Source organism: Schistocerca gregaria, chromosome X (assembly GCF_023897955.1).
Source record: "Schistocerca gregaria isolate iqSchGreg1 chromosome X, iqSchGreg1.2, whole genome shotgun sequence".
Taxonomy (NCBI): Eukaryota; Metazoa; Arthropoda; class Insecta; order Orthoptera; family Acrididae; genus Schistocerca; species Schistocerca gregaria.
In genome coordinates this window covers 804666390-804691436 of record NC_064931.1, presented here as the reverse complement: position 1 = coordinate 804691436, position 25047 = coordinate 804666390, and the positions used below count along the sequence as shown (strand labels likewise).

Genomic DNA, 25047 nt, shown 5'->3' with positions numbered 1-25047 from the left:
GGATCCAGTTATATGGCTCCTTCCATGTATAGCTTTTTTATGACTATGACGTGTGGGGCCTGAAGATGGCTTCAATGTAATGCTGAAACTGGTAGCACATAAGACACTCATAAAATAAATTTCTACAATACATATGGCTGTTGGTAAATTATTGCATCAATAATGGCATAGGAGGTGGTTTGTGTAGCTTGATATTTGGATGAGGGATTTGGGAAAAATGAAGACGGATGCAGTTCCACACCAAGGCTTAGGAAATGGGTGGAGAGGAATGGAGGGAAAGGGAGCCTTAACGAGAGGAGGGTAGTAGGGATCTTTCAGATTTGGTAGGATGCGTATATATTAGCATGGATTTTGTGGTCAGGTAAGGGAAGATAATTGAAGTTTCATTGGGAGATGACATGGAGGTGTAGTGTTTTGGGAATGTTGTGGTAGACGTGTGGCAGAGTACTAGGATCAGTGAGCAGGGGAGGAACTAGGGGATGATTAGTGCCAAGTCTATAGATAATGTAGGACTTTGGAGGAGTTCAAGATAGAAGAGAAGAGAGGAAAACTTTATAAGTTAGTAGAGGATGTGGGTGAGGGAGGATAAGAGAATCCCAAAGGCTAGGCAGAGTGCATGACTTTGAAGGATCTGTAGGATATGGTGGAAGGAATGAGGCCACATTTTCATAGCAGAGGATGGGTCAGATAAAGGCTTTGTAGGTATGGAGGACTATGAAAGGGTGCAGTTCCAATGTTTGTCTGGTTAGTAGTTTTAGTAATTTTAGTCTGTTGTGGTCTTTCTGTTGAATGGTTAGTAGATTGGGCTTCCATGGTAGTTGGCAGTCAAGTGTTAGTCCAATGAATTTTAAAGTGTTAGTCAAATGGTAATGCAAAAGTCATGGTGGTGGAATTCTGGGAGGTTTGGCCTGTAATTATTGACTGGGTTTTGGTAGGGTTTATTTTGAGGAGCAACAGGAGGTGAATGAGATGGAGTTGGTGGGATTGTTGGGGTTTCTGGAGGATACGGTAGAGAGCAATGAAGGTGGTTTCATTGGCACAGTGGTGGAGGTGATCAGGAGAAGCACTCTTTGGCATTTTAGTGGTGTAGAGGACATACAGGAAAGCAGAGAGGACAAGACCTAGGGGCACATTTGCAGTGAAATGGAAGATATGGAAGTTGGTGTCATGATGATGATATCAAATAGGTGTTAAAGGGAAAGGATGTGGTGAGGCAGACATAATTTGTGGGACATCTATTGGTCTGGAGTTTAATTAGAAGGCCAGAGAGTTGTACACAGTCATAGGCCTCTTTGAGATCAAGGGAGACAAAAATGATGGATTTGTGTTTGTTGATTTGGTGGGATAGAAGATGAGTAAGGCACACAAATTTGTCATTGGAGGAGAAACTGGGGTGGGATCCACATTGATGTACTAGAATAGGTAGCTTTTGCTGTAGGTATTTGTGGATATGTCAGATATTTGTAGGTGAGGCTGATGAGATGATAGTAGTAGGTGTTAGTGACAGATTCATTAGGTTTGAGGTAGAGGATTTTGGATGTTTCCCACAGCTCAAGATAGAAATACAGATAAAGGACTATATTATAAAGATTGGCCTGGATTTCTAGGAAGGAGAAGGGGCATTTTTTCAGGTGTCTATAGATTATGCAATCATTACTGGGAGCAGTGTATGAATTTAAACTAGCAGACTCAGCCCTATGTATACAAACTGTATAATTAAAAATCTATGGCCTCGTTCCAGTATTTCTAGATTGTACAGTTTGTAATGTAGTTTTAACATCAATTTACGCAAGTTATGTTTTTATAAAAATTTGCTAGCAAGCATATTATAAACATTTAATTGCATTTAACTTTCACTTGGCAGACATGACACTGATTTCAAAATTTCATCATGTGATGTCTACATTTATTGATCTAGATACAGATGAAATTGTGACCTATGTTGACCTTTTTTCTGTCCTGGATTCTGTCATGGTTGTGAGGTACAGCTATTCACATGGAATCAATCCTGACATGATAATATCACTTTCACATGCTAAGTGTGCTGAAGTGCTCTAGTGACTACAAAAATAAGCATTAAAATGAAGCTTCAGTTATCAAGGCAATTGTTGTCTGGAAAATACAGTTAAATTGGCAGTAACAGATAATGCTCTGGGACCAGGGAACCACTAAACTTGTTTCTCCAATATTATGGTTTTATAAAGATCCAATAATTACTATGCTATGATGTAAAGAGAGTAAACAAAAATTCAAAAGCACAAAAAGAACTTTTTATCATAACACAATTCCAAATCTGCTTCTTGAAAATAAATACTTACCCAGTAGTAAGTATCTACATTTTAAACATTATCAGCTGACATACCTATATCCATTGGTGTAATTTCCTAATTTTCATTACAACAAATACTAAGTTATGATGTAAAGAGAATTTTGTCTCATTCACTGTTACCTGTATCACCTTATTCAACAGTATTATTAACAGACATCACTATTGTAATTAATACAATTGTAAGTTTCAGAGGCAAACGGAATACCATAAATCAGTTGAGTGCATATGAAATTATAAGTACAAGTGTTTTACTTAGGTCTATTATTCTAGGAGTAAATGCCTAAAGGACTGGCACTGCTTCATAAAGACACTGAAAGTACCATGTTCAGATGATTTCAGTATAATGAATGTTCTGAGTTCTGAAGTCAAGGTGCAAACTTGGAATATTTGTGGACTACCAAGGGATGACTTCTCAACAGAAAATGGAGTCATTGTTGATATTACAAAAAGGTAACAAATATTTGTGTTTCAGTCACTAAAGTATTTAGCTCTTAATTCTGTGTTCTTTGTAGTGCAATTCAAGGAATATTCCTCACATGCATTCACCCTCTCCACTTCCTCAGCACATCCCTTACACACACATACACACACACACACACACACACACACACACACACACACACACACACACACATACAAACACATACATGCATATATGAAGGAATATTGCATCATAATTATGAATAATACAGGCACTGCAATTTTGTATTTACCTGCCGACTCTGGATGAGTGACTTTCAAGTACAATGTCTCCCCTCTTGAGAAGTACACACAATGGATGTAGAACTACAGTTTGTAGACACATGGTTGATGATGTATGGAAGTTTGGGTCTGGCTATGAGTCATGATCAGATGGCTTAATGCTAAGGTGATCACTCACAATAAACAGGAAATCTGGGTTTGAGTCCTGGTTCAACACAAATTTTCACTGTTATCATTCCATTATACATCTAATTATTATGTGTTTTAACTTGCTGTGTCTCTGCTTTATAAATTAAAGTAATTTCCCTACTTTATAAAATATTGTTACTTGGGAACTGATAGGTAGGTAGAAAATTTTACTATTATCAGGGATTAAAAAAGTGGACAGTGGGTAAAAAAGGTTGATAACCCATGCTCTAGATTATGTAACTGTGGATTCCATAAATGGTTTAAGAAATACTGTAAACTGTGCAGTTATATGGTGATCATAGCCTAGCCTTTAATTAGGGTCATGTTTGGTATCTAAAACAGCCCGCACTGACTCAATCTGAGAAAGTACTGGTTGAAGCATGGCAAAATAACTATTTCAATGTGAAATCACACTGCTTTAAAGATTAATTTACTCTGGCAGAGAAACCTCTTCTCTTGAAGTCGTAAACCATAGCTTAACTGAATTAAGAATGGTTAATATATCTGGGACATTTTATTTCAAAAGCTGTTCATTCGGAATATGCATCAATATCATGTTTGCAGTATGAGCTGTGCATAAGGAATGTTTATATAAATGTTAAGAGCCTTACCAATATTACTGCCCTGATCTATGAGCAAAAAATTTTTGACAATGTCCTCATGAGAAACACCTACAGTTTCCAACCGATCTTCCATCTCACTTCAAAATGATTGTCCCACTGTTTGGGTGTTTGGGAAATGCCAAGCACATTAATACATATTTATTCAAACACCAGTTTGAATTTGTGTAGTGCGTTGTGATAGACACATAATGAAACACATTGTCTGTCTATAAATCAGTTGCTTTTGCACAGATAACAGAGTGAATTGCATGCACTATTTCAGGAAGCACTTCACTGGATACTTTATCAGCTAAGGTTTCAACTCTCCTAGCTACTGTCGTTTGGGACAGCATAAGATTTTTAATAACCCCTGAGCTGTATTTTTTCCTATTTCAATCAATGTTTGTCCTAAATTTAGAAAGTTTTCAACCTCTCTACTGCTAAATTGGCTCAAGCCCTTAGCACACAATTTCACACACCTGTTAGCCACCAAGGTTTTGTCTTCTTTCAAAATAGTTATGGTGTGAGCAACTGCTTGTCAAATTTCAAAACATGTCAAAATGTACTCTCAATTGAGAGCTTACTATTGTTACTATTTTTTTTTTTACAATTTGCATTGTAAAATACCTACTGATTTATGTGAAACTGCCTCATAAAAACATGAAAACTTTTCCCATTCTGGTCTCTTAATTTCACAGCATCCACCATTACAATAACTGAACTGCAGTGAAAACACTTATGCAAACATGCACCTGGCTCTTTGGTAATCTCATTGAATTGATGGCGCAACCTCGCTCCTAATTGAGCACATGTAGGACCAGCTTGGATGTCAAGTCCTTTCCAGTGCTGGTAGCCAGAATATCAAGGACCAATTACAACAGTTTTGGGCCAGTTTTCCTCAGGAGAGGATTTAATAGGTTTATGACACCCTTCCCAACTGAATCAGTGCGTGCATCCTGGCCAGAGGGTGTGCAACATCATACTGATAAGTGGACTCATACTATAAAGTTGTTTGTTTGACTCAATAATGTTATTACTGAAACAACATCATGTATGCTTCCAACCCATGATGTTTCATATGATTTCTTCCTCCCCTTCTGGGTGCTACATATATTTTTGTCAGGCAGTGTAGGAGGAAACAAGCAGCAGAATTTCAGATAATAGACTAAATATGCCCAACAGAGACTAATACATACATAAAAGTAATGCAAAGTACATACACATTATTGGAAATTTCTCTTTTCATATCTAATGGGGAGGATTAAAAGCAATTAACACAATTAAGTCATATGCCTAGGTAAGTGCAGATTACTTCTCCAAAGTTTCACAATAAAATAATTTTATGTGCTAAGTCATTCTCTTCTGATCCAATAGGGTCTGCATTGTATGTGCTTCCTACAGTTAAAAATAGTTATGTATTACTGTCCTTCAGTAAGAAATTTCTGGATGTGTGAATTCATCATCATGTTCTTTATAAAATCAATGTTTTGGGCATTTTATAAGTGGGCTTCATCAGAATGATGAATGTAGTACCATTCCAGTGCCTCTTTCAGGTCTTATGTAATGTAATTTCATCCTGCTCATAGAGTCAGTTAGTCAGAAAACAATGATATTTTTTCATTGGTTGGTAGGAGTGGGAAGGTAGAGACTAATAACTTTTATTAGTAATAGTTTTTATTTTAATACATATTGACTGTTTTGTGTGAATGAACAGAAAGTCAGTACACTGACATAGTATTTTGCTCCCAAAGTACCCTATGGTAGTACAGACCATTCAGTATGTTGTCTGCCTTTGGTTGCTATTTGTTTTATCTTGTCTGATGGAGCAGCCTTGTGAATGCTGTCAGTCTGTAACTTGGCTATTTCTGGCTGCTGAGATGGTGTCAATCTGTGCCCATCATCAGCATTTGTGTGGGCAAGCTGCTCCACAATTTCAAATATCTCTCATATCTTTCTCATAAAGGAGGGAAGGAGGGCATCTGCCTAAGTAGTTCATGAGCTTTGTGCAGTTATATTGTTTTGCACTGCTTATTGAAATATTATGCCTCTGTTGTTGTGTTGTCAGAGCAATATATGCTTTTTTCTCCCATTAGGTAAGTGCTAAAATGATTTACCACATCTCCAATCTATATATAATGTTGCTACCCAGTCTTTTAGCAACAAGAATAAGAAATAGTGAGAAAACAACCATAAATTATTGCAGTAGCAGCTGCAGTCTAGTAGCCACAGTGTGGCTACATGCACATCAGTAGAACATGGACATAATGGGACTGTGAGATGAGGCTAGCTGAATTCAGTGAAAAATTGCACCACACAGCAGTAAAAGCTGTAGCAGGTGGTACAATGTCACCACAAAGTCAAGTCTCTTGCTGTGGACAAAGAGACTGGGTATCAGGCTTTAATGAAACAAATGTGCTTTGGATTAATATAAATATATCTGAATTTTGAGGAAGAGGCAGTTCCTTCTGCCAGAGTCTAGAAGCACAACCATGATGCCAGGGCCACACCAGCCAGCAAGATGACTGTTCATCATCAGCAGCAGCCATGGGTCCAGGACCTGGCTGTGCCTCTCACCACCAGCACAAAGTTCCTCGCAGAGCTTAGTGTCAACAGCACTGCCAATCTGCCATCTGCACCTACTGCCACCAGCACTGAGTAGCCCACAAGACTTAATACCTCAACAGCAGTCACTGCCAGCTCCAGCCAGAGACCAGCAAGTTGAATCCCATGAACAGTAGTCTCAACATGCTGTTACTGTGAATGTGTGCAGGGCAAGGGTCTGCTCAATTTGCTATCATTGATGGAGAAGCAACATGCCACTGAGGTCACAGTTATTTCCTACAGAGATTGTTAGCCACCATGTGTCAGCAGTCAGCAACACAGGCTGCCTTTGCAGCATCCTCTCACAATGGCAGAAGTCGCTACCTGTGTGTCAGCACTGGTAATGATCAAGAGAAGGAGGCACGTTTTGACTCACTGAGCCACAATAAAGCATGTACAGACGTTTTATAAAGCATTCCTTACTATTAGTGGTGTTTCCACTGGTCCTCTGGCCCATCACCACCACTATTCACCCCACCTAGTGAAACTGCACTCTTCGAAATGGTGTCGAGGGGGGGGGGAGGGGCTGACATTGCTGCAGGCAACAGCAGAGGGTCAGCCAACCCCACTCCCCTCTCCCTCACAGTGTAACATCTGAACCATAGCCTACAATATCATCATCTGGGATGAGTGGGAGTAATTTTGTTCTTTTGTGGTGAAAATCATGGGGTCAAAGATTAGGGGCATGATAATAATAAGGTTACTTTTGTAAAAGTTAGGAACCAGTCAACTCATTATAGCATCAGGATAATTACAGATGTAAGTTGTTAGAACTTGTGCTTTGTACACAGTGCAGTTTGTGTGGGATTTCTGTCACTTGTGTCAAACCTGTAACAGTTGTGATCAAAGTTATTCTGGGTATTATGCCACATCATTGCTAAAAACTAACAACAATAATAAACTAAAACTGACGTTTTGGCTGAATTGCAATGGCCTTCCTCAGGGCACAACTGGTTTTGCATGGGGATAGGTGCTACTATTTATTACAGACTATCAACATCTGTAGCCACTGTTGTAAAACCTTTATGGCCCTCTAATATGATTGGCTAGTCATGACATAAGGGAATATTGAAGGAAAGAGGCTATTCATGGATGTCCATGTTGTCAACGATTGGTAGCTGTCCACCAATCAGCATTCGGCTTCTGGTCGGCAAGTTTTCCTCCTGGTGTGTGCATAAGTGGACTGACAGTTGCTCTACAGCTGTTTGTGCAGATATGACCTTGTCCCATGTAGCTTCTGCCCCATGACCGCTCGTGGCCCATTGGAGTTTGTAGCCATCTTCTCTGTTGATGTTGTCAGGCTCCTTAGTAACTTCGATTGCCTCCCATGTTTTGCTTTCTCGCATCCATAATTCTTTCGCCAGTACTCGGGCCTCCTGGAACCTGATAGGTTGTCCACAGTCACAGTGGTGTTCTGCTAACGCCGATTTGTTATGTTGTTGTAATCGGACATAGCGTTCATGTTCTGCTACTCGTAAGCTGACAGGTCTCCCTGTTTCTCCTATGTAGGCAACTCTGTACATACACTGTAGTTCGTAAACACCTGCAGTGTTAAGAACATTGACTACATCCTTGGTGGAACCTATCATTTCGTGGATTCTGTGATTGCTACGAAAAATTGGTTTGAAATCTCATTGGTGGAGCATGTTGCCTAGCCGTTCACTGATGCCTTTTACATATGGTAAGTGTACCAGTGGAAGTTTCTCTTCTTTGCCTTCTTCTCGTGTTCTGCTCCCTTTGGCTGTAGCTAACTTGCTTATGATTTTGTCATCATAGCTGTTGGCAGGAAACGTGTGTTGTAGCTCCTTTAATTCTTCTTTGATGTTATTTTCATTGCTTATCGGGAAGGCTCGGGCAGTTAACGTATACAGGACAGAATACTTTTGAGCTGGGTGGTGGTGGCTCTCTGTGTGCAGGTACCGATTAGCGTGTGTTGGTTTCCGGAACACTTTGTGTCCCAGTTTACCTTTGGCAGCTCTGTATACTTCCACATCCAGAAATGGCAAGGAACCATCATTTTTGGTCTCATGTGTGAACTTTATATTTTTGTGCAGGCTATTTAAGTGCTGGAGGAAGTTTCCCAATTCCATGTCACCATGAGGCCAGATAACGAATGTGTCGTCCACATATAATAGCCAACAACTGGGACATAAAAGAGCAGAGGCTAGGGCTGTTTGCCCAGAGGCTCCCATGAAGATGTCTGCAGCTGCAGGGGAGAGCAGAGAACCCATTGCCACTCCATCTAACTGTTCGTAATATTTTCCCCACCAGGTGAAATACCTAGATGACAGGCATAAGCGCACCAGATCGCAGACATCTGGTGGGATATTACCACACTCTCTCCCCTATTACGTGATAATACAAAATGAGCTGCCCTTTTTTGCACCCTTTCAATGTCCTCCGTCAATCCCACCTGGTAAGGATCCCACACCGCACAGCAATATTCTAACAGACGACGAATGAGTGAAGTGTAAGCTGTCTCTTTGGCAGACTTGTTGCATCTTCTAAGTATCCTGCCAATGAAACGCAACCTTTGGCTCACCTTTCCCACAATATTACCTATGCGGTCTTTCCAGCTGAAGTTGTTCATAATTTTAACACCCAGGTACTTAGTTGAATTGACAGCCTTGAGAATTGTACTATTTATGGAGTAATCAAATTCCAACGGATTTCTTTTGGAACTCTTGTGGATCACCTCACACTTTTTGTTATTTAGCGTCAACTGTCACCTGCCACACCATACAGCAATCTTTTCTAAATTGCTTTGCAACTCATACTTGTTGTTAGTTTTTAGCAATGACACGGAATAATACCCAGAAGAATTTTAATCACTATAACAACTCCAGTGTCAGCCACAAACAGCATGAACCAGATAAATGTAGTCCCAAAATTTCATTACTCTATGTTAATTACTTTTTGGTGTTGCGATTTTTTCTGTCAGCATATATTTCATGACTAAACCTATTCTCTTATACATGTTCCATTATTAATAAAGAATCATGAAGAATTAAGCAAGTGAGTATCATTCTGAACAAAAATTCATATCCACAAACACATCATTCTTCTGAGATGACCAAAACACCATTTATGATGATCGCATACTTGTATGAATGGTTAGTTTCTTTTCCAATCCTGAGCTATTCCTCTGGTTAAAAAACATAAACAAGAGCTGTTGAGGCACTCTGTCAGTATCTTCCCAATGTACCACGTAGCATCTCCTCCAGAAAATACTCCTGTGTGTGATACTACAGTTACTTAAATGATTGTCTTTACAAAATATCTGGTATCTTATCTGAGACCCTCATTCTTTTCAGTCAGTGAATCTAAAAGTAGAATATTAGCTAGAGAGATTTCTATGACTCTATCAATGACATTTAGGTGCATTTTTAACATTGCTTATTGATTATACGTATCTACCTGTGGCATCATACTTATATTAACCTTACTCTTAAAACATACTTACACAATTTGCTCTTAGTTTTATTTATTGTAAATTACGCCATCAGTCTAGGTACAGTTAATACATAAAACAAATATAACCACTTAGAAATTACCTTTATTGAGCACTATATTAAACAAAATTATTCCCTGTAAAGCAGAAGTGTTGAGTTGTCAATAGGCATACACAAAAGAAACAAAACATGCTAGCTTTTGGAGTTACACTTTGATAAGCTAGAGTAAAAAGCACACACACACACACACACACACACACACACACACACACATATGTTCTTTCATGCTGTTAGCTGAACTAACAGTGCCAATGGTACTTTTCAGAAGGTGACCTGGTTGAGGTGGGGTTAGTATGAGGTGTTATAGGCAGTGGGAGAAGGAGGTGGGAAGCAGGGAGTAGGACTGGTGGTGAGTGGCTAGCAGCCAGAGAGAGGAGACCACTTTACTAGCTAGGAATGTGTTAGGGAGGGGTGACAAGTATATGGGCTGGCATGGTTGTAGCAGCCAGTGGGAAATGGCACACACTGAAGTTAAAGGGGGGATATAAATAGGGAAGGGATGATGAGACAGGAAAAGGGGAAACTATTGTGTGGAGGGTGTGGGGAAAATGGGTTACCTGAGATTGAGGCCGTGATAATTATGGCAGCAGAGTATAGCTCCCATCTGGATAGATCAGAGAAGCTGTTGGTGGAGGGGAGGATTGAGGAGGCTTGGGTTGTGAAACAGCCTTCTAAATTGTGTATGTTGTGCTGACCTGCAAGTTGTGTCACTGGGTGTTCAACTTTGTTCTTAACAACAGTTTGGTGGTGGCCATTCATCCTGATGGACAGCTGGTTGGTAGTCATACTAACATAAAAATCTGAGCAAAATTTGCAGCAGAGTTGGTATATGACATGGTTGCTTTCACAATTTGCCTGACTTCTGATGGGGTAGGATAAGCCTGTTACAGAACTGGAGTAGGAGGTGCTGATTGAGTGAATTAAGCAGATCTTGCACCCCCTTGCCACAGAGTTTGGGAGTGGAAGTGGCATAGGAGTGGAACAGGATGTTTTGTAGGGTGGGTGGGTAATGGAACACTACTTCAGGAGGGGTGCAAAGGTTCTTTGGTAGGATGTCCCTCATTTCAGAGCAGGATGAGAGATAATCAAAGCCCTAGTGAAGGGCATGGTTCAGTTGTTGCAGAAGTTTCTTTCTTATCCAAAGGCCTAACCTTCAGACCTACACAAAAGTTTAACCATGTTTGACTTGCCTAAGAACTAATCTCCTTCTCCCAATCTCTACAATGCCAACATTTCCTTGCCACCAATCCCTCCAAACAAAGCCAATCTAAGCCCTACATCAAAACTTGCCTCTCCAGTTCATATTTTTTGGAAACTTGTAGTAAGAACTTATGGTACCAAACTACTGAGGCCATCAGTCCCTAAGCTTATGCACTATGTAAGCTAACTTGAACCTAACTTACGCTGAGGACAACACACACTCATGCCCATGGGAGCACTCAAACCTCCGACAAGAGGAGCTGCATGGATCACGATAAGGCACCCTAGACTGTGCAGCTACCCTGGGTGGCTCCAGTTCATACTACCATCAAAAACTATGATCTTAATTCCCCACCTCTTCCTAATAAGTGCATCCTAGTCAGCATCCAGGAATTTCTTAACTAGAACTTGGGCTCACCACCCTTCCTAAGATCCCTTCCTAAGATCAGAAACCTTTTGGAAGAAGAAAATATATCCATGCACAATATAAAACAGATCCAAACCCAGTCATCCTTCCCTGCAGACAAAGACTCAACCACTATTCTGAGCTGCACTAACTACCTGATGGAAGGCCTCTTCCAACAAACTGACTCTTCCATTTACAAGTCCTGTCAGAGTGGTACCATCCTTGATGTCAATCATAACCTCAATATCTACTGAAATCCATAGGCCTTTCCCAGAACCTTTCACCTGATTTCATCTCCCTCCTCGTCCCAACTACACCCCGCACTCTCAGCTTCTACAGGCTTGCTTAAACCCACAAGCCGAACAGTCCTGAACACCACACTGTAGCTGGCTACTTTGCTTGCCACTGAAAGAAATTCCACTCTTATTGCCCAACAGCTCCAACCAGTTGCCCAAAACCTAGCCTCCCACATCAAAGATAGTAACCATGTATTTGATCAACTTTCAATCATCCCCAACCCTCTACCTTCTGGATACCTAATTGTCATTTCTGATGCCATCTCCCTTTACACTAACATCCCACCTGTCTTGCATGCTTCAAATTCCAAACTCACCACCTCATTCTTTATACACCCTACCAACTATATCTGGACCCATGATTACTTTTCCTTTGAATGGAAGGTTTACAAATAAATCTATGGAGCAGCCACGTGCACCTTCAAGGCACCCTCCTATACCAACCTGCTTATGAGACATCTAGAGAAAACCTTCCTAGACTGCCTAAAAAGCCATCCCCTTACCTACTTCAGGCTCATTGATGTTATCTTCATGATATAGGCACCCTATCCCTCACAACCTCAACATCTTTTCTCTCATCCACTTCACATGCTTCTCCTATACTCAATGCACCACCTTCCTGGACATTGACCTCCAGCTCTCTAATGGCTCCAACCATGCCTCTGTCCACATTATATCCAATAGTAATCAACAGTACCTTCATTTTGACAGCTGTCATCCCTTTCACACCAAAAGCTGCCTCTCACACAGATTAGCCATGTGTGAATGACCTATTTGCAGTATTGATAACTTCCTTGCCCAGTATAATGAAGGACTCAGAAAGGTCTTCACAAACAAACAATACCTCACGAACCTAGTTCACAAACAGATTTCTTGTGCTATATCCTTGTATACCCTTATCCTTCCAACACTCCCAAGAACCAGCTTAAAAGGAGTGCCCTGATTGTCACCCAACATCACGCTGGACTGAAACAACTGACCCTTTTCTTTCACCAAGGCCTTGATTATCCCTCATCCTGCCCTGAAATGAGGGACATCTCACCAAAGATCCTTCCAACCCTCCTAAAGTGGTGCTGACACAACAGCCTAGTCCATTCCTATACCACTCCCACTCCCAACCCTCTGCCAGGGGGATCATATCCCTGTGACAGATCAAGGTGAAAGATCTGGCCAATCCACCCAGTTGGTATCTACTACTCCAGTCCTGTCACAGGCATCTCCTTCCCCATCAGATTCTAGGCCACCTGTCAAAGCAGCTATGTGTTATACCAACTCCGCTGCAAACACTGCACAGCTTTTTGTATTGGTATGACTATCAACCAGCTGTCCACTAGGATGAATGGCCACCAGTTGAGAACAAAACGTTCAATTTCAATGGCTGCTTCACAACCCCAGCCATGTGGATCCTTTCCTCCAGCATCAACTTCTCTTAACTATCTAGACTCTGTAATCATTCTGATCTCAGTCTCAGGCAATCCTGTCTCTGCACCCTACGCTCAACAGTCTCCCCATCTTTTGTTGTGTCACCCCCTCCCAGTTCATGTCTCCACATTGCCTTCAGTGTATACCATTTCCCACTGGCCACTACAATCAACCCAGGCCATATACCTGCCAGCCCTCTCTCACCAATGCTAGCTGGTAAACAAGCCACCTCCCTCTGAACTGCTGACCACCCAACCCCATTCTCAGTTCCTCACTCCCACCTCATGCTTAGACAACTCGGTACTTCTTCCCTTTGGTGAGCAGTAGGTTTAGTCCAAAAGTATTTACATTCTACAAGATCTTTGCTACAACATTAGAACAAAATTATGGTTTATAAGAACATGATATATTTTCTTCAGTTCTCTTTCCAGTAGATTTTGTATGCATGCAATGAAATAAAAAGTACTTACTTTTGCAATGGATTAACCTTAAATACTTCTGTATGCATATGGAATTAATTAGTGTATCAAATTATGTTTTTAAATGACTATTGCTGTCAGTGGTATAAACCAGTTTATCATAAATATTTATTAATTAATTTCTGCTCCATTTTGACAACATTATGATAACATTTTAAAATTTATAGGTGGTCACTAATGGTAGATCCACAAGGACAAGCAAACTCTTGGATTAAATGTATGGAAACAAAGAATGGTCTGGTAAAAGTAAAATTTTCTGATAGGCAATATACACAAATCCTTGAGGACTGTGTCAGGTTTGGGAAACCTGTTCTACTTGAAAATGTGAGTGAAGAATTGGAAACACCCTTGGAACCTATATTAAGAAAGCAAATGATCAGAAAAGGTATTGTTATTATTTAGTTCTAGTGGTAATGAACAATTAGATTAAAAAAAAATTAAAACATCTACTAAAGTTTGCAGACAGAAAGGTATATATATGCACCAAATTAAATACTTCAAATATGTGATAAAACACCTGTACATCCATAATTTGCATAACTTATCTGAAATATGTGGATTTACACTAATAATTTGTTAGTCACTAATAACTTCATGGCAGAGGGCACCTTTTACAGTAAAATACCATCAGCTGGGACATATGGTCATTTGCAGATATTATTGTTGCAGATGAAAATGAAAATTTCTATGCCATGTAACTTGTAAACATATAAATGTATATCCACAATTACATACGATAACATTAAATTGATTTGATCATGCATTAGATACAGAAACTATAGAAATCATTCGACTACTGCTGCTATGACATTGAATGTTGCCTGGTGGTGTTGTGGGCATGTGATATGGCAACAAAAGTATGTAAATGGGGCAGACATAGACAGTGGATCACCCTGGCAAAGATATGGAATGCAAATGGGGAAATCCATTGAGAAAAGTGACTTGAACAAAGCGCAGATTACTATTATGCAAAGCCTGTGAATGAGTATTTGAAAAATGTTGAATCTGGTCGAATGTTCACATGCTACTGTTTTGAGCATCTTCGGAAAGAAGTAAAAGGACAGTGAAACTACCAGTAGGTGCTAAATGGTTGGACATTCATGATTCTTCACAGAACATGGGGTTTGGAGGCTTGTCTGCTCTGTAAAGTAGGATAGATGGTGGTATGCTGCATCTATGCTGAAAGAGCCCATTGCTGCTGCACACAAAGGTGTTTCAGAGCATACTGTCCATCGTATATTGTTGAACATGGAGCTCCACAGCAGACTACACCAACATGTTGACCCAATGACATCATAAATTATGCACCATCACAATTTGACTGTCAATTAATGGAAACATGTCGGCTCTTTAGATGAATCACAGTTTTGCTACACTAGGTCAATAGTTATATCACAAACACCATCATTGAGGTGAACGGCAGCTCAAAACGTGCAGCACACCATGGATGCAGGCTGGTGGTAGCAGTAGTATGCTATGGGAGACATTTTCTTGTAGTTGCATGGGATCTGTGGTAGTGGTCGAAGACATGATGACTGCTGCTAACCACCTGCATCCTCATTGCACTTAATGTCTTCCAAGATGGCAATGTCATATTTCAGTAGTATAATTGTCCATATCTCAGAGAAAGAACTGTGCTACATTGGTTTGAGAAGCATTATAGTTAACTCATATTGATGTCTCAGTAATAAAATTTGCTTGATGTGAATCCTATGGTACCCTCTGGTTTCCTATCAGGTTCTATCACTGCATAAGCAAACCAGTGGCCTGTTACTATTTACACAAATTGCATGACCTGTGTGAAGTCATCTAATGCCTCATACCTCCACAAAATTACCAAAAAACTGTTGGGTCCCTCATCCACAGAATCAATGATGTATTTCCTTCCAAAGATGGACAAACAAGGTATTAAGCCACTGTTCATAATGTTTTGGCTCATCAGTTTTATGTTTTAGGAGGCAAACTGACAGGTGCCCATTGATAGTGGCCTTCTTTGTATATGTTAAATGCTATTGGTACAGATTCCACACTTGAGAAAGAAAGAAAAAATTCACATTCTTCATTTGTGGACAGTGACTACTTAGTACCCTATAAATAGATCAAAAACCTGCTATTTACTTTGCTTATGACTCAATATATGTCATCTTTCCATTGAATATGTACATGTTTCTTTAATCCCAGAAAATTGTTTGACATGGCTGACTCCAGATTTGACTAATTAATCCAGGATTAAGATTTGATGCCCTATTATACTGTCAGAGGCCAAGACATTTCTGTGTTTCATGAAGTGCATAATTTCAGTTCTTTATACATTGAAAAGTACTCATAATTGTCATGTCTATGGGAAAAACTGATTTATACTGCCTTACAAAAAATGTGGAACACCCAGAAGACAAGTTCTGAGAGCAATGTAACCTCATATATTTATGCACAATTGGTGGGTATGTGAATGATTAGATTCGCAATTCTCTGGGACAGGTACAAAGGTCACCAGAGTGCATTAGTACAGTTTGAGTTTAGTGTTGTGTATAAGAAGCATCAACAGTGTCAGCTGTTGAGTGATTGAGTAGTTACTGTGTAGGACATGGAAATCTAGTGTACTCATGTATGACAGTATTATCAGCACCTGCAGAGTTCAAAATGTGCCAAATAGAGAGCCTTCCGTGTCAAATCATGCAATGTACAGATTTATGGGGAATTTGGATGTGGCAGTGGCATTATTTTGGAACTCATATGAACATAAGGGCAGGATACTCATTGTCAGTGTTCTGGTGAACCACATCTGATAACCACAAGGGAGGATAGCTGTATTATGTAACTAGCACACTGTAATTCCTTCACATCTGCACCTGCCCTCTTACAACAAGTAATAGTCTCTCTGCAACATTCTGTGTCTCACAGCACCATAGGTAGGTGACTAACAGCAGCCAGCTGTGGAATTACCACCTCAAGTGTAGAGCTGTCACTGTCAACAAAACACAAACTGCTGCATTTGTAGTGGTGTTGTCACTGGGAAGCTCAGACTGCTGATGAATGGTGTTGTGTTCTATCAGTGATGAATTACAGTTCTGCTCTACTGTGGTGACATGTGGATGGGTCCAATTCTTCTATTGTTTTAGAGAAGTGCAGTGCTGTTACTCCTGGTTTCATGATGTGGGGAGCCATTGGCTCTGACTTTAGCTCATAGCTGACAGTGACTGTGGAAACCCTAATGGCACAGTGGTATGTCACAGACATCCTGCGTCCTTATGGGTTACCTGTTGTGACAATACCATGGTGATATTTTTCAACAGGACAATGCTCGCCCACACATGGCATGTGGATCTATGAACTGTCCGCATGATTTTGAGGTACTTCTGTGCCCAAAATGTCTTGATAGAACATGTGTGGGTCCAGACAAATTACCACTGTCTTTTGCTGTTATGATATCAAATATTAATTACAAAACGTTGGATTTGAATGGTAAATGTTTATGAAATTTTTACTGGTTACCATGAATCAGATAATTTTTTCAGCATAAGTTTTTGTTCAAATTCAGTATATGTTCTAGAATGCTATTAAAAAGGATTTGACTGAAGTAGGAAAGTAGTTTTATGAGTCAGTTCTGCTTTGTTATTGTGCTAGGTATACAATTTTTGATGGGCTTGAAAAATTATTCACTTAAACTTGAGCCATTTCCTAAATTAAGTATGTCTAGTTCTCACTTTAGAAACAAAGTCAGCTCTTCACATCTAATGCACAGAATGTGTTGAATTTCTTATTCAATTCTATGGCAATTTATACCTTTGTAATTGAGATGTTTCTGCAACTACCCATTAGCATGTAGCAGTCATTTTTATTCTTATCCCAAGAAAGACTAAACATACCATTCATTCCATGAGACATTAAAAGCTTGGGTCCATTGAGGTTTGTAACATTTATAAATGACAAGCCAACCATACAAGGGCTGTTCAAAAAGTAAGGAGACTTTTCAAATTGTGCGGGCAATATACATTTCACTATCGATTGTGTCTTTTTTTTGTCATGTTAATACACATGTCCTGAACATATTTTCACAGTTTTAAGTGTACAGCATACTTCATTTACTTTAGACAGATAGAAAGGCTAGATGTATTTTAGTGTGCTTGCCAATTTTTGATTATTACAGAAAATGGAGTAAACAGTTTGCATAAAATTTTGTGTGAAAAATGGAATCAAGTGCTCTAAAACACTTGGAATGTTAACAGTGGAATATGTTGAGTCTGCTCTAAGTAACAAAATGTTTGAAAGTGGTACAAGCTCTTCCAAGATAGCCAAGAAGACACCAATGACGAACCTCACTCTGGACAACCCAGCCACATCAACAACAGGAGATAACATCAAAGCTGTGAAGAAATTTTTTTGGAAAATAACTGAACTACCATAAGAGAGGGTGGCATATTGGTTAGCTCATGACATGCAATTTTTCAGCTGTTTAGGGCATGAGACGTGTGTAAGTGAAATTTGTTCCCAAACTTCTCAATTTTGATCAGAAGAACCGCCGCATGAGCATCGCTCAGTAGCTCTTCAATGACGTCAATGATGACACTGATTTGCTCAAAAGGATCATAACTGGTGACATAACATGGGTTTACAGTTATAATGTTGAAACCAAAGTGCAAGCGTCCCAATGGAAACATCCTGGAGAGCCAAGACCTAAAAAAAGCACGCCAAGTTTGATCAAATGTCAAAGTTTTGCTCACTGTTTTATTTTAATTTTTTATTTTTTTTCAGTTATCATGGTGCAGAGCATCATGAATTTTTGCCTTAAGGTTGTATGGTCAATAAGGAGTATTTCCTTGACATTATGCGCCATTTGCAAGAACAATATGCGAAAAACATTTGGAATTGTGAAAAAACAATTCACGGCTTTTGCATCATGACACTTCACCTGATCGTTCATCACTGCTTGTGAGAGATTTTTTAGCCAAATACAACACAACAATCATGCTTCAGCCACCATAGTCACCTGATTTGGCTCGCTGTGATGTTTCCTGTTCTCAAAACTGATGAGACCTATGAAAGTATGTAGATTTTCAACAACTGAGGAAATAAAAATTGCATTGATTTTTACTGTCATTCTAAGCATAAAGGTGGAGAAGTGGCTATCTACCTGAGAACAAATAACTTAGTAGAATCTTATGAAAATATCGCTTGGGTAAAAGAGTATTGCACTGATTTGCACTGTGTAATTGTAGCAATTAAGTTAAAATTCTGGTCTGTTGTGTACTTTATCCTAGCATTGTGTAGATCACCAAATGGAAATTTTGAATTATTTCTTAATTTCCTTGATACAGTATTATGTAAATTAATGACCAAGCAAGAGAATATAAATGTTATATTATTAGGGGATATTAATGTCAATGTCTTACAAGATTCCCAAGAAAGCAAACACTTCAAAGACTGTATGTATTCTTATGGCGCTAAAGATCTGTTGGGAGACATACCCACTAGAATCACTCCAACTAATATAAACTCAATAGACAATGTTATTACTAATTGTGAAAATATTGCCACAACTACTGTTGTAAATGGTCACATCTCTGACCATCTAGGCCAACTATTAGTGCTAAAGGGAGATCCTTTTATAAAACCAAAGAAAATTTATGAATACAAAAGAAATTTCTCTGTTATCAACATTGCCAAACTGAGAGAGAGCCTTGGTCATGTATCTTGGCATCTAGTATTTCAAGCCAAAGGTTGCCTTTCTAGATACATTATCTTATCATCTAAATAATACTATTCGCATCAGAAAGATAAATGTTAATAAGAATAAGGCTAGACAGTCAAGTCCCATGGAGTTTGATAATTCTACCAAATAACTGAAAGAAAAAACAAACGAAATGTATATGATACAAGAGAGACCAAAAACAATGAGCACAGGGATAAATACAAAGAATACAAGTACCAGTTTTGCAAGCAAGTCAAAAGATTGAAGCCTGAAAAGATTAACTCGAAAATACAAAATTCAGATTTTATCACCAAGAACTTCTGGTCAATAATAAATAAAATAAGAGATAGTAAAACAAAACTAAAAGGTAATATCTAAATACAGATATCTAATAACAATATTGATGTCACCAATCCTCAAGAGATCAGTAACATTTTTAATGACTATTTCATAGATATCATAGAATCTGACTTTTGGACCACAGATAAAGTACCTGCTGGAAGTCTAGCTGAGGACAATTCTGAAGCTAATCAACTCCATAAACTTGAAATCAAGGATATTTTGCAGCTCATCGGAGAATGTAAAATCAAAAAATCCCCTGGCTGGGATGAAATTTCTCCATTTTTACTTAAACAGTGTGGTGCATCTAATAAATAGTGTCTTGAAAGTAGGAGTATTCCCTGACATACTGAAATTAGCCATTGTTAAACCTCTCTATGAAAAAGGTGATGAACAAATAGTAGAAAATTACAGACAACTCACTTTAACTTCCGTTTTTTGTAAGTTAATTGAAAAAATAATTGTGAAATATATGTTAGAGCATTATAATAAGCACAACATCCTGGGAGATTTTCAGCATGACTGCGAAACTTCAATTTATGCTGAAAGCTCTTGACAAAATTGATGAAGGCATGCAAGTAGCTGGAGTTTTCCTAGACCTATCAAAGGCTTTTGATAGGGTTTATTATAAGGTACTTCTGTCAAAACTTGCCAGAGATAGCATTAGTGGAAAACTATTGCACCTCATCACATCATATTTAAAAAACAGAAGACAGTGTACCTCAATCTCACACAATAATGGAAAAACATTAAAAAGATATACATCAAGGGTCATGAATATTAAATTGGGCATGCATCAGGGATCGATAATTGGTCCCTTACTATTTATATGTTACGTCAATGCCTTCCCAAAAATAGTAAAAAATGATACCTTCATTACAATGTACACAGATAGCACTTCAGGCCTTTGTTGGGGAAATGATATTCTTAATCTGAGCATAGAGGCAAATTTTTTTTTATAGATTTTGCAAAGGAAAAGTTTGAAAATTACAATCTAAAAGTCAACTTACAGAAAACAAATATAATCCCCTTCAATGTTGGTGATTTGCAAACTTTTATTGATTCTCAAGATAGTAACATTGTAGGGAAAATCTGCAGTGTGTGTAAATTCCCAGGTATATGCGTTGATAGCAAAATTACTCTGGACACAACAAATTGACAATATATGTGCAAGGTTATCATCTAGCCTATATGTTTTAAGAAGAATAGCTCCATATGCCAATACCCCAGCAATGAGGATGAGGTATTTTGGTTTAATACATCCATTTCTAGCATATGGTCTTGGATTGTGGGGCGGGGCTTCCAAAACTCATGTAGACTGAGTATTTAAACTCCAGAAAAGAGCCTTGAGACTATTAGGCAAAAAAGATGCTATATCATCATGTAAGGGATTGTTTATAGAATTTAAAATTCTGACTATATATTCAATGTATATATTTCAAACAATAGTATTAACTGTAGAAGATAAGAAGTATAATCTCTTATAATGCAGAAATTCATGATCACAATAATAGACAATTACAAAATTATCATATGATACACAGAAGACTGAAAAAAAACTGCAAACAGTCCATATAGTAATGGAGCAAAAGACGTAAATGCACTGCAAAATGAACTGAAGGTAATAACTGGAGAGACATTCAAAAAACATCATAAATATTCGTTCAATGAGCAGTGCTTCTATAGCTTACTGTTGAAACTAAAAGTATTATTATGTCAAATAATTTGGACTACATTCTTAAGTTCCTATTATAAAGTAAAATTGTATTGTATACTGTTGTTTTGTACTACCAGTTTCTATGCATGTAATTACATGTTTCACACAAATAACTTACAAATTACAAATTGCATCACTGGAAGTTCTCAAGGCTGCTCTAAGAAGTGCTTGTGAGAAGTGCTTCAAGGATTGGAAGAAGCATTTGCACAACTGTATTGTATCTGAGAAGGATTACTTTGAAGAGGACAACATTAATATTGATTAATGAATAAATATTTTTTCATAAAAATATAAAGTCAACTTACTTTTTGAACACACCTCATATATCAGCAACAGATACAATAAAGTTTGCCACTGACACTAGTCTGTTTGTTAATGCTGTGAATGAAGCTGACCTACAGGAGAGAGACACAGAAATAAAGACATGGTTTAGGGGCAACCCATTAAATTCGAGCAACACAAAAACTATTTGGACCAATTATAGGAAGATAACAAAGAAACTAGAAACCAACCTAACACTAGAGCCTAGACAGTGTAAGATAGAGCAGACACCTCCAACTAAAGTTTTGGAATTATGGATATACAGCCATATAAATTGGGAGATTAGACTAGGTTAGGTGCACTACACTCTAAGACACAGAAAAAGATGCACCACGAAGTAATTATCTGAATGGGAGAGAAATAAATAAATACTATATACATGCACAGACCAAAGAATGATTACAGTTTTAAAAAATGGGATGATTTATTCAAGAGAAAGAGCTTCACAAATTGAGCAAGTCAGTAATACATTGGTCCACATCTGGCATTTGTGCATGCAGTTATTCAACTTCACACTGATTTACAGAATTGTTGGATCTCCTTATGATTGATATATCAAATTTTGACCAGTTGGTGTTAGATCAATAAAAGCCCAAGATGGTTGGTGGGCTCTGACTATAATGCTCCAAACATTTTCAACTGAGGAGAGATCTGCCGATCTTGTTATTTAGAGTAAGCACAAAGAGAAGCAGTAGAAACTCTTTCCATGTGCAGGCAGGATTGTCTTGCTGAAATGTAAGCCATGGACAGCTTGCCATTAATGGCAAATGAAGTGGGACACAGAATATTGGTGATGAAGCACTGTGCTATAAGAGTGCCATGCATGACAACCAAAGTGGTACTACTATGAAAAGAAATTGGACCTCACACCATCACTTCTGGTTGTCTGGCTGTTTGGTTGGTAAGAGTCACGTTGTTATCCTATGGCTCTCCAGGGTATCTCCAGACACATTTTCGCTGGTCATCAGGGATCTGTTCAATGTAGGACTCACCCCATTTGGATAACTCCTTCATTGTAAATTAAAAAAAAAATTAAATTGTATTTGTTCCAACAGATCCACAGTGAGGGAAAGCTCTAGGCTGTACTACAGTCAATGGCATTCCAGGCTGAAGATGTGTATGGTGATTCCTCAGACAGCAGTGGGATAGCAACCTGGCTGTCGCTTGCCAAACTGCTTGTTTTTGGGGTCGCCAAACACTATGTTGGCCAGCAAGGGCCTTAGACACGGGTTCACAGGTAGATGCCGTGTTTCTTGACTTCCGCAAGGCGTTTGACACAGTTCCCCACAGTCGTTTAATGAACAAAGTAAGAGCATACGGACTATCAGATCAATTGTGTGATTGGATTGAGGAGTTCCTAGATAACAGAACTCAGCATGTCATTCTCAATGGAGAGAAGTAAGAGTGATTTCAGGTGTGCCGCAGGGGAGTGTCATAGGACCGTTGCTATTCACAATATACATAAATGACCTGGTGGATGACATCGGAAGTTCACTGAGGCTTTTTGCAGATGATGCTGTGGTGTATCGAGAGGTTGCAACAATGGAAAATTGTACTGAAATGCAGGAGGATCTGCAGCGAATTGACGCATGGTGCAGGGAATGGCAATTGAATCTCAATGTAGACAAGTGTAATGTGATGCGAATACATAGAAAGATAGGTCCCTTATCATTTAGCTACAAAATAGCAAGTCAGCAACTGGAAGTAGTTAATTCCATAAATTATCTGGGAGTACTCATTAGGAGTGATTTAAAATGGAATGATCATATAAAGTTGATCGTCGGTAAAGCAGATGCCAGACTGAGATTCATTGGAAGAATCTTAAGGAAATGCAATCCGACAACAAAGGAAGTAGGTTACAGTACGCTTGTTCGCCCAATGCTTGAATACTGCTCAGCAGTGTGGGATCCGCACCAGGTAGGGTTGATAGAAGAGATAGAGAAGATCCAACGGAGAGCAACGCGCTTCGTTACAGGATCATTTAGTAATTGCGAAAGCATTATGGAGATGATAGATAAACTCCAGTGGAAGACTCTGCAGGAGAGACGCTCAGTAGCTCGGTACGGGCTTTTGTTAAAGTTTCGAGAACATACCTTCACCGAAGAGTCAAGCAGTATATTGCTCCCTCCTACGTATATCTCGCGAAGAGACCATGAGGATAAAATCAGAGAGATTAGAGCCCACACAGAAGCATACCGACAATCCTTCTTTCCACGTACAATACGAGACTGGAATAGAAGGGAGAACCGATAGAGGTACTCAGGGTACCCTCCGCCACACACCGTCAGGTGGCTTGCGGAGTATGGATGTAGATGTAGATGTAGAAGGTCACTGGATCTCTATGCAATTCAGATCATTTGGAGCATTATAGGCAGGACCCTCTGACTCTCTAGGTATTTTGATGATGTACTGATCCACTTTGACAGAATTTGACATGATATCTCCTAGAAGATCATACAGAAACTCTCTCAATCAATGAAAAGCCAAATAACTGATTGTATAAGGACCAGAAGTGGACCAGCAAATAAATTATTGACTTGCTCAATTTGTGAAGCTCTTTCTCTTGAATAAATCATCCAATTTTTCTGGAATTGTAATCATTTGTTTGCTTTTAAATTTACATAATATCTATGATTTTCAATCCCATTTGGATAATTCCTTCATGGTACATGTTAAAAAAATATTTTTTAAATTGTATTTGTTCCAACAGATCCATGGTGAAGGGAAGCTCTAGGATGTAAAACATGTCAAAAAACAAGAACACACAATAAATACGAACAAAGTAAAGTGGCTATTATACTGTATCTTCCAAAGATCCCAAGTGAGATGGTTCATGTGGATGTGGAATAAGTCAAGAAATCTTAGACATATTTTCATTTAAAAGATAATAACAAATTTTTCACAAAACAAGTAAATTTTCAATACACTGAGATGCACATGATAGTACTAAGTCTGTGATAGCCATGCACCACCAAATAGAAAAATTGTTTACAACACTTATTTAAATAATCACATTAATGCACTGAATTTGTCCAGAATTGAAATTATAAATAAAACACTCAAGTGATGTGATATTATCTGTAAAAAATCATTAATAGAATAGAAGGAGTTGGCCGCCAATGAATCCTTTACACTACTCTTAAACTGAACTTTAACAGTAGTTAAACTATTTATGGCTACTGACAAGTTACTGAAAATTTATGTATCTGAATAATAGACACCTTTCTTGACCAATGTAAATGA

At 38.7% G+C, this 25047-nt stretch overlaps 1 protein-coding gene across 1 annotated transcript in view; it reads left to right on the top strand.

The window, feature by feature from the left end:
- Positions 1-25047, top strand: part of LOC126298331 (dynein axonemal heavy chain 7-like) — a 1150327-nt gene that overhangs the window by 872106 nt on the left and 253174 nt on the right. Inside the window, exons 43-44 of the mRNA XM_049989626.1 lie at positions 2600-2779; positions 13906-14123. Of these exons, the coding sequence (XP_049845583.1) occupies positions 2600-2779; positions 13906-14123 (398 nt within the window). The remainder of the gene's footprint in view (positions 1-2599; positions 2780-13905; positions 14124-25047) is intronic.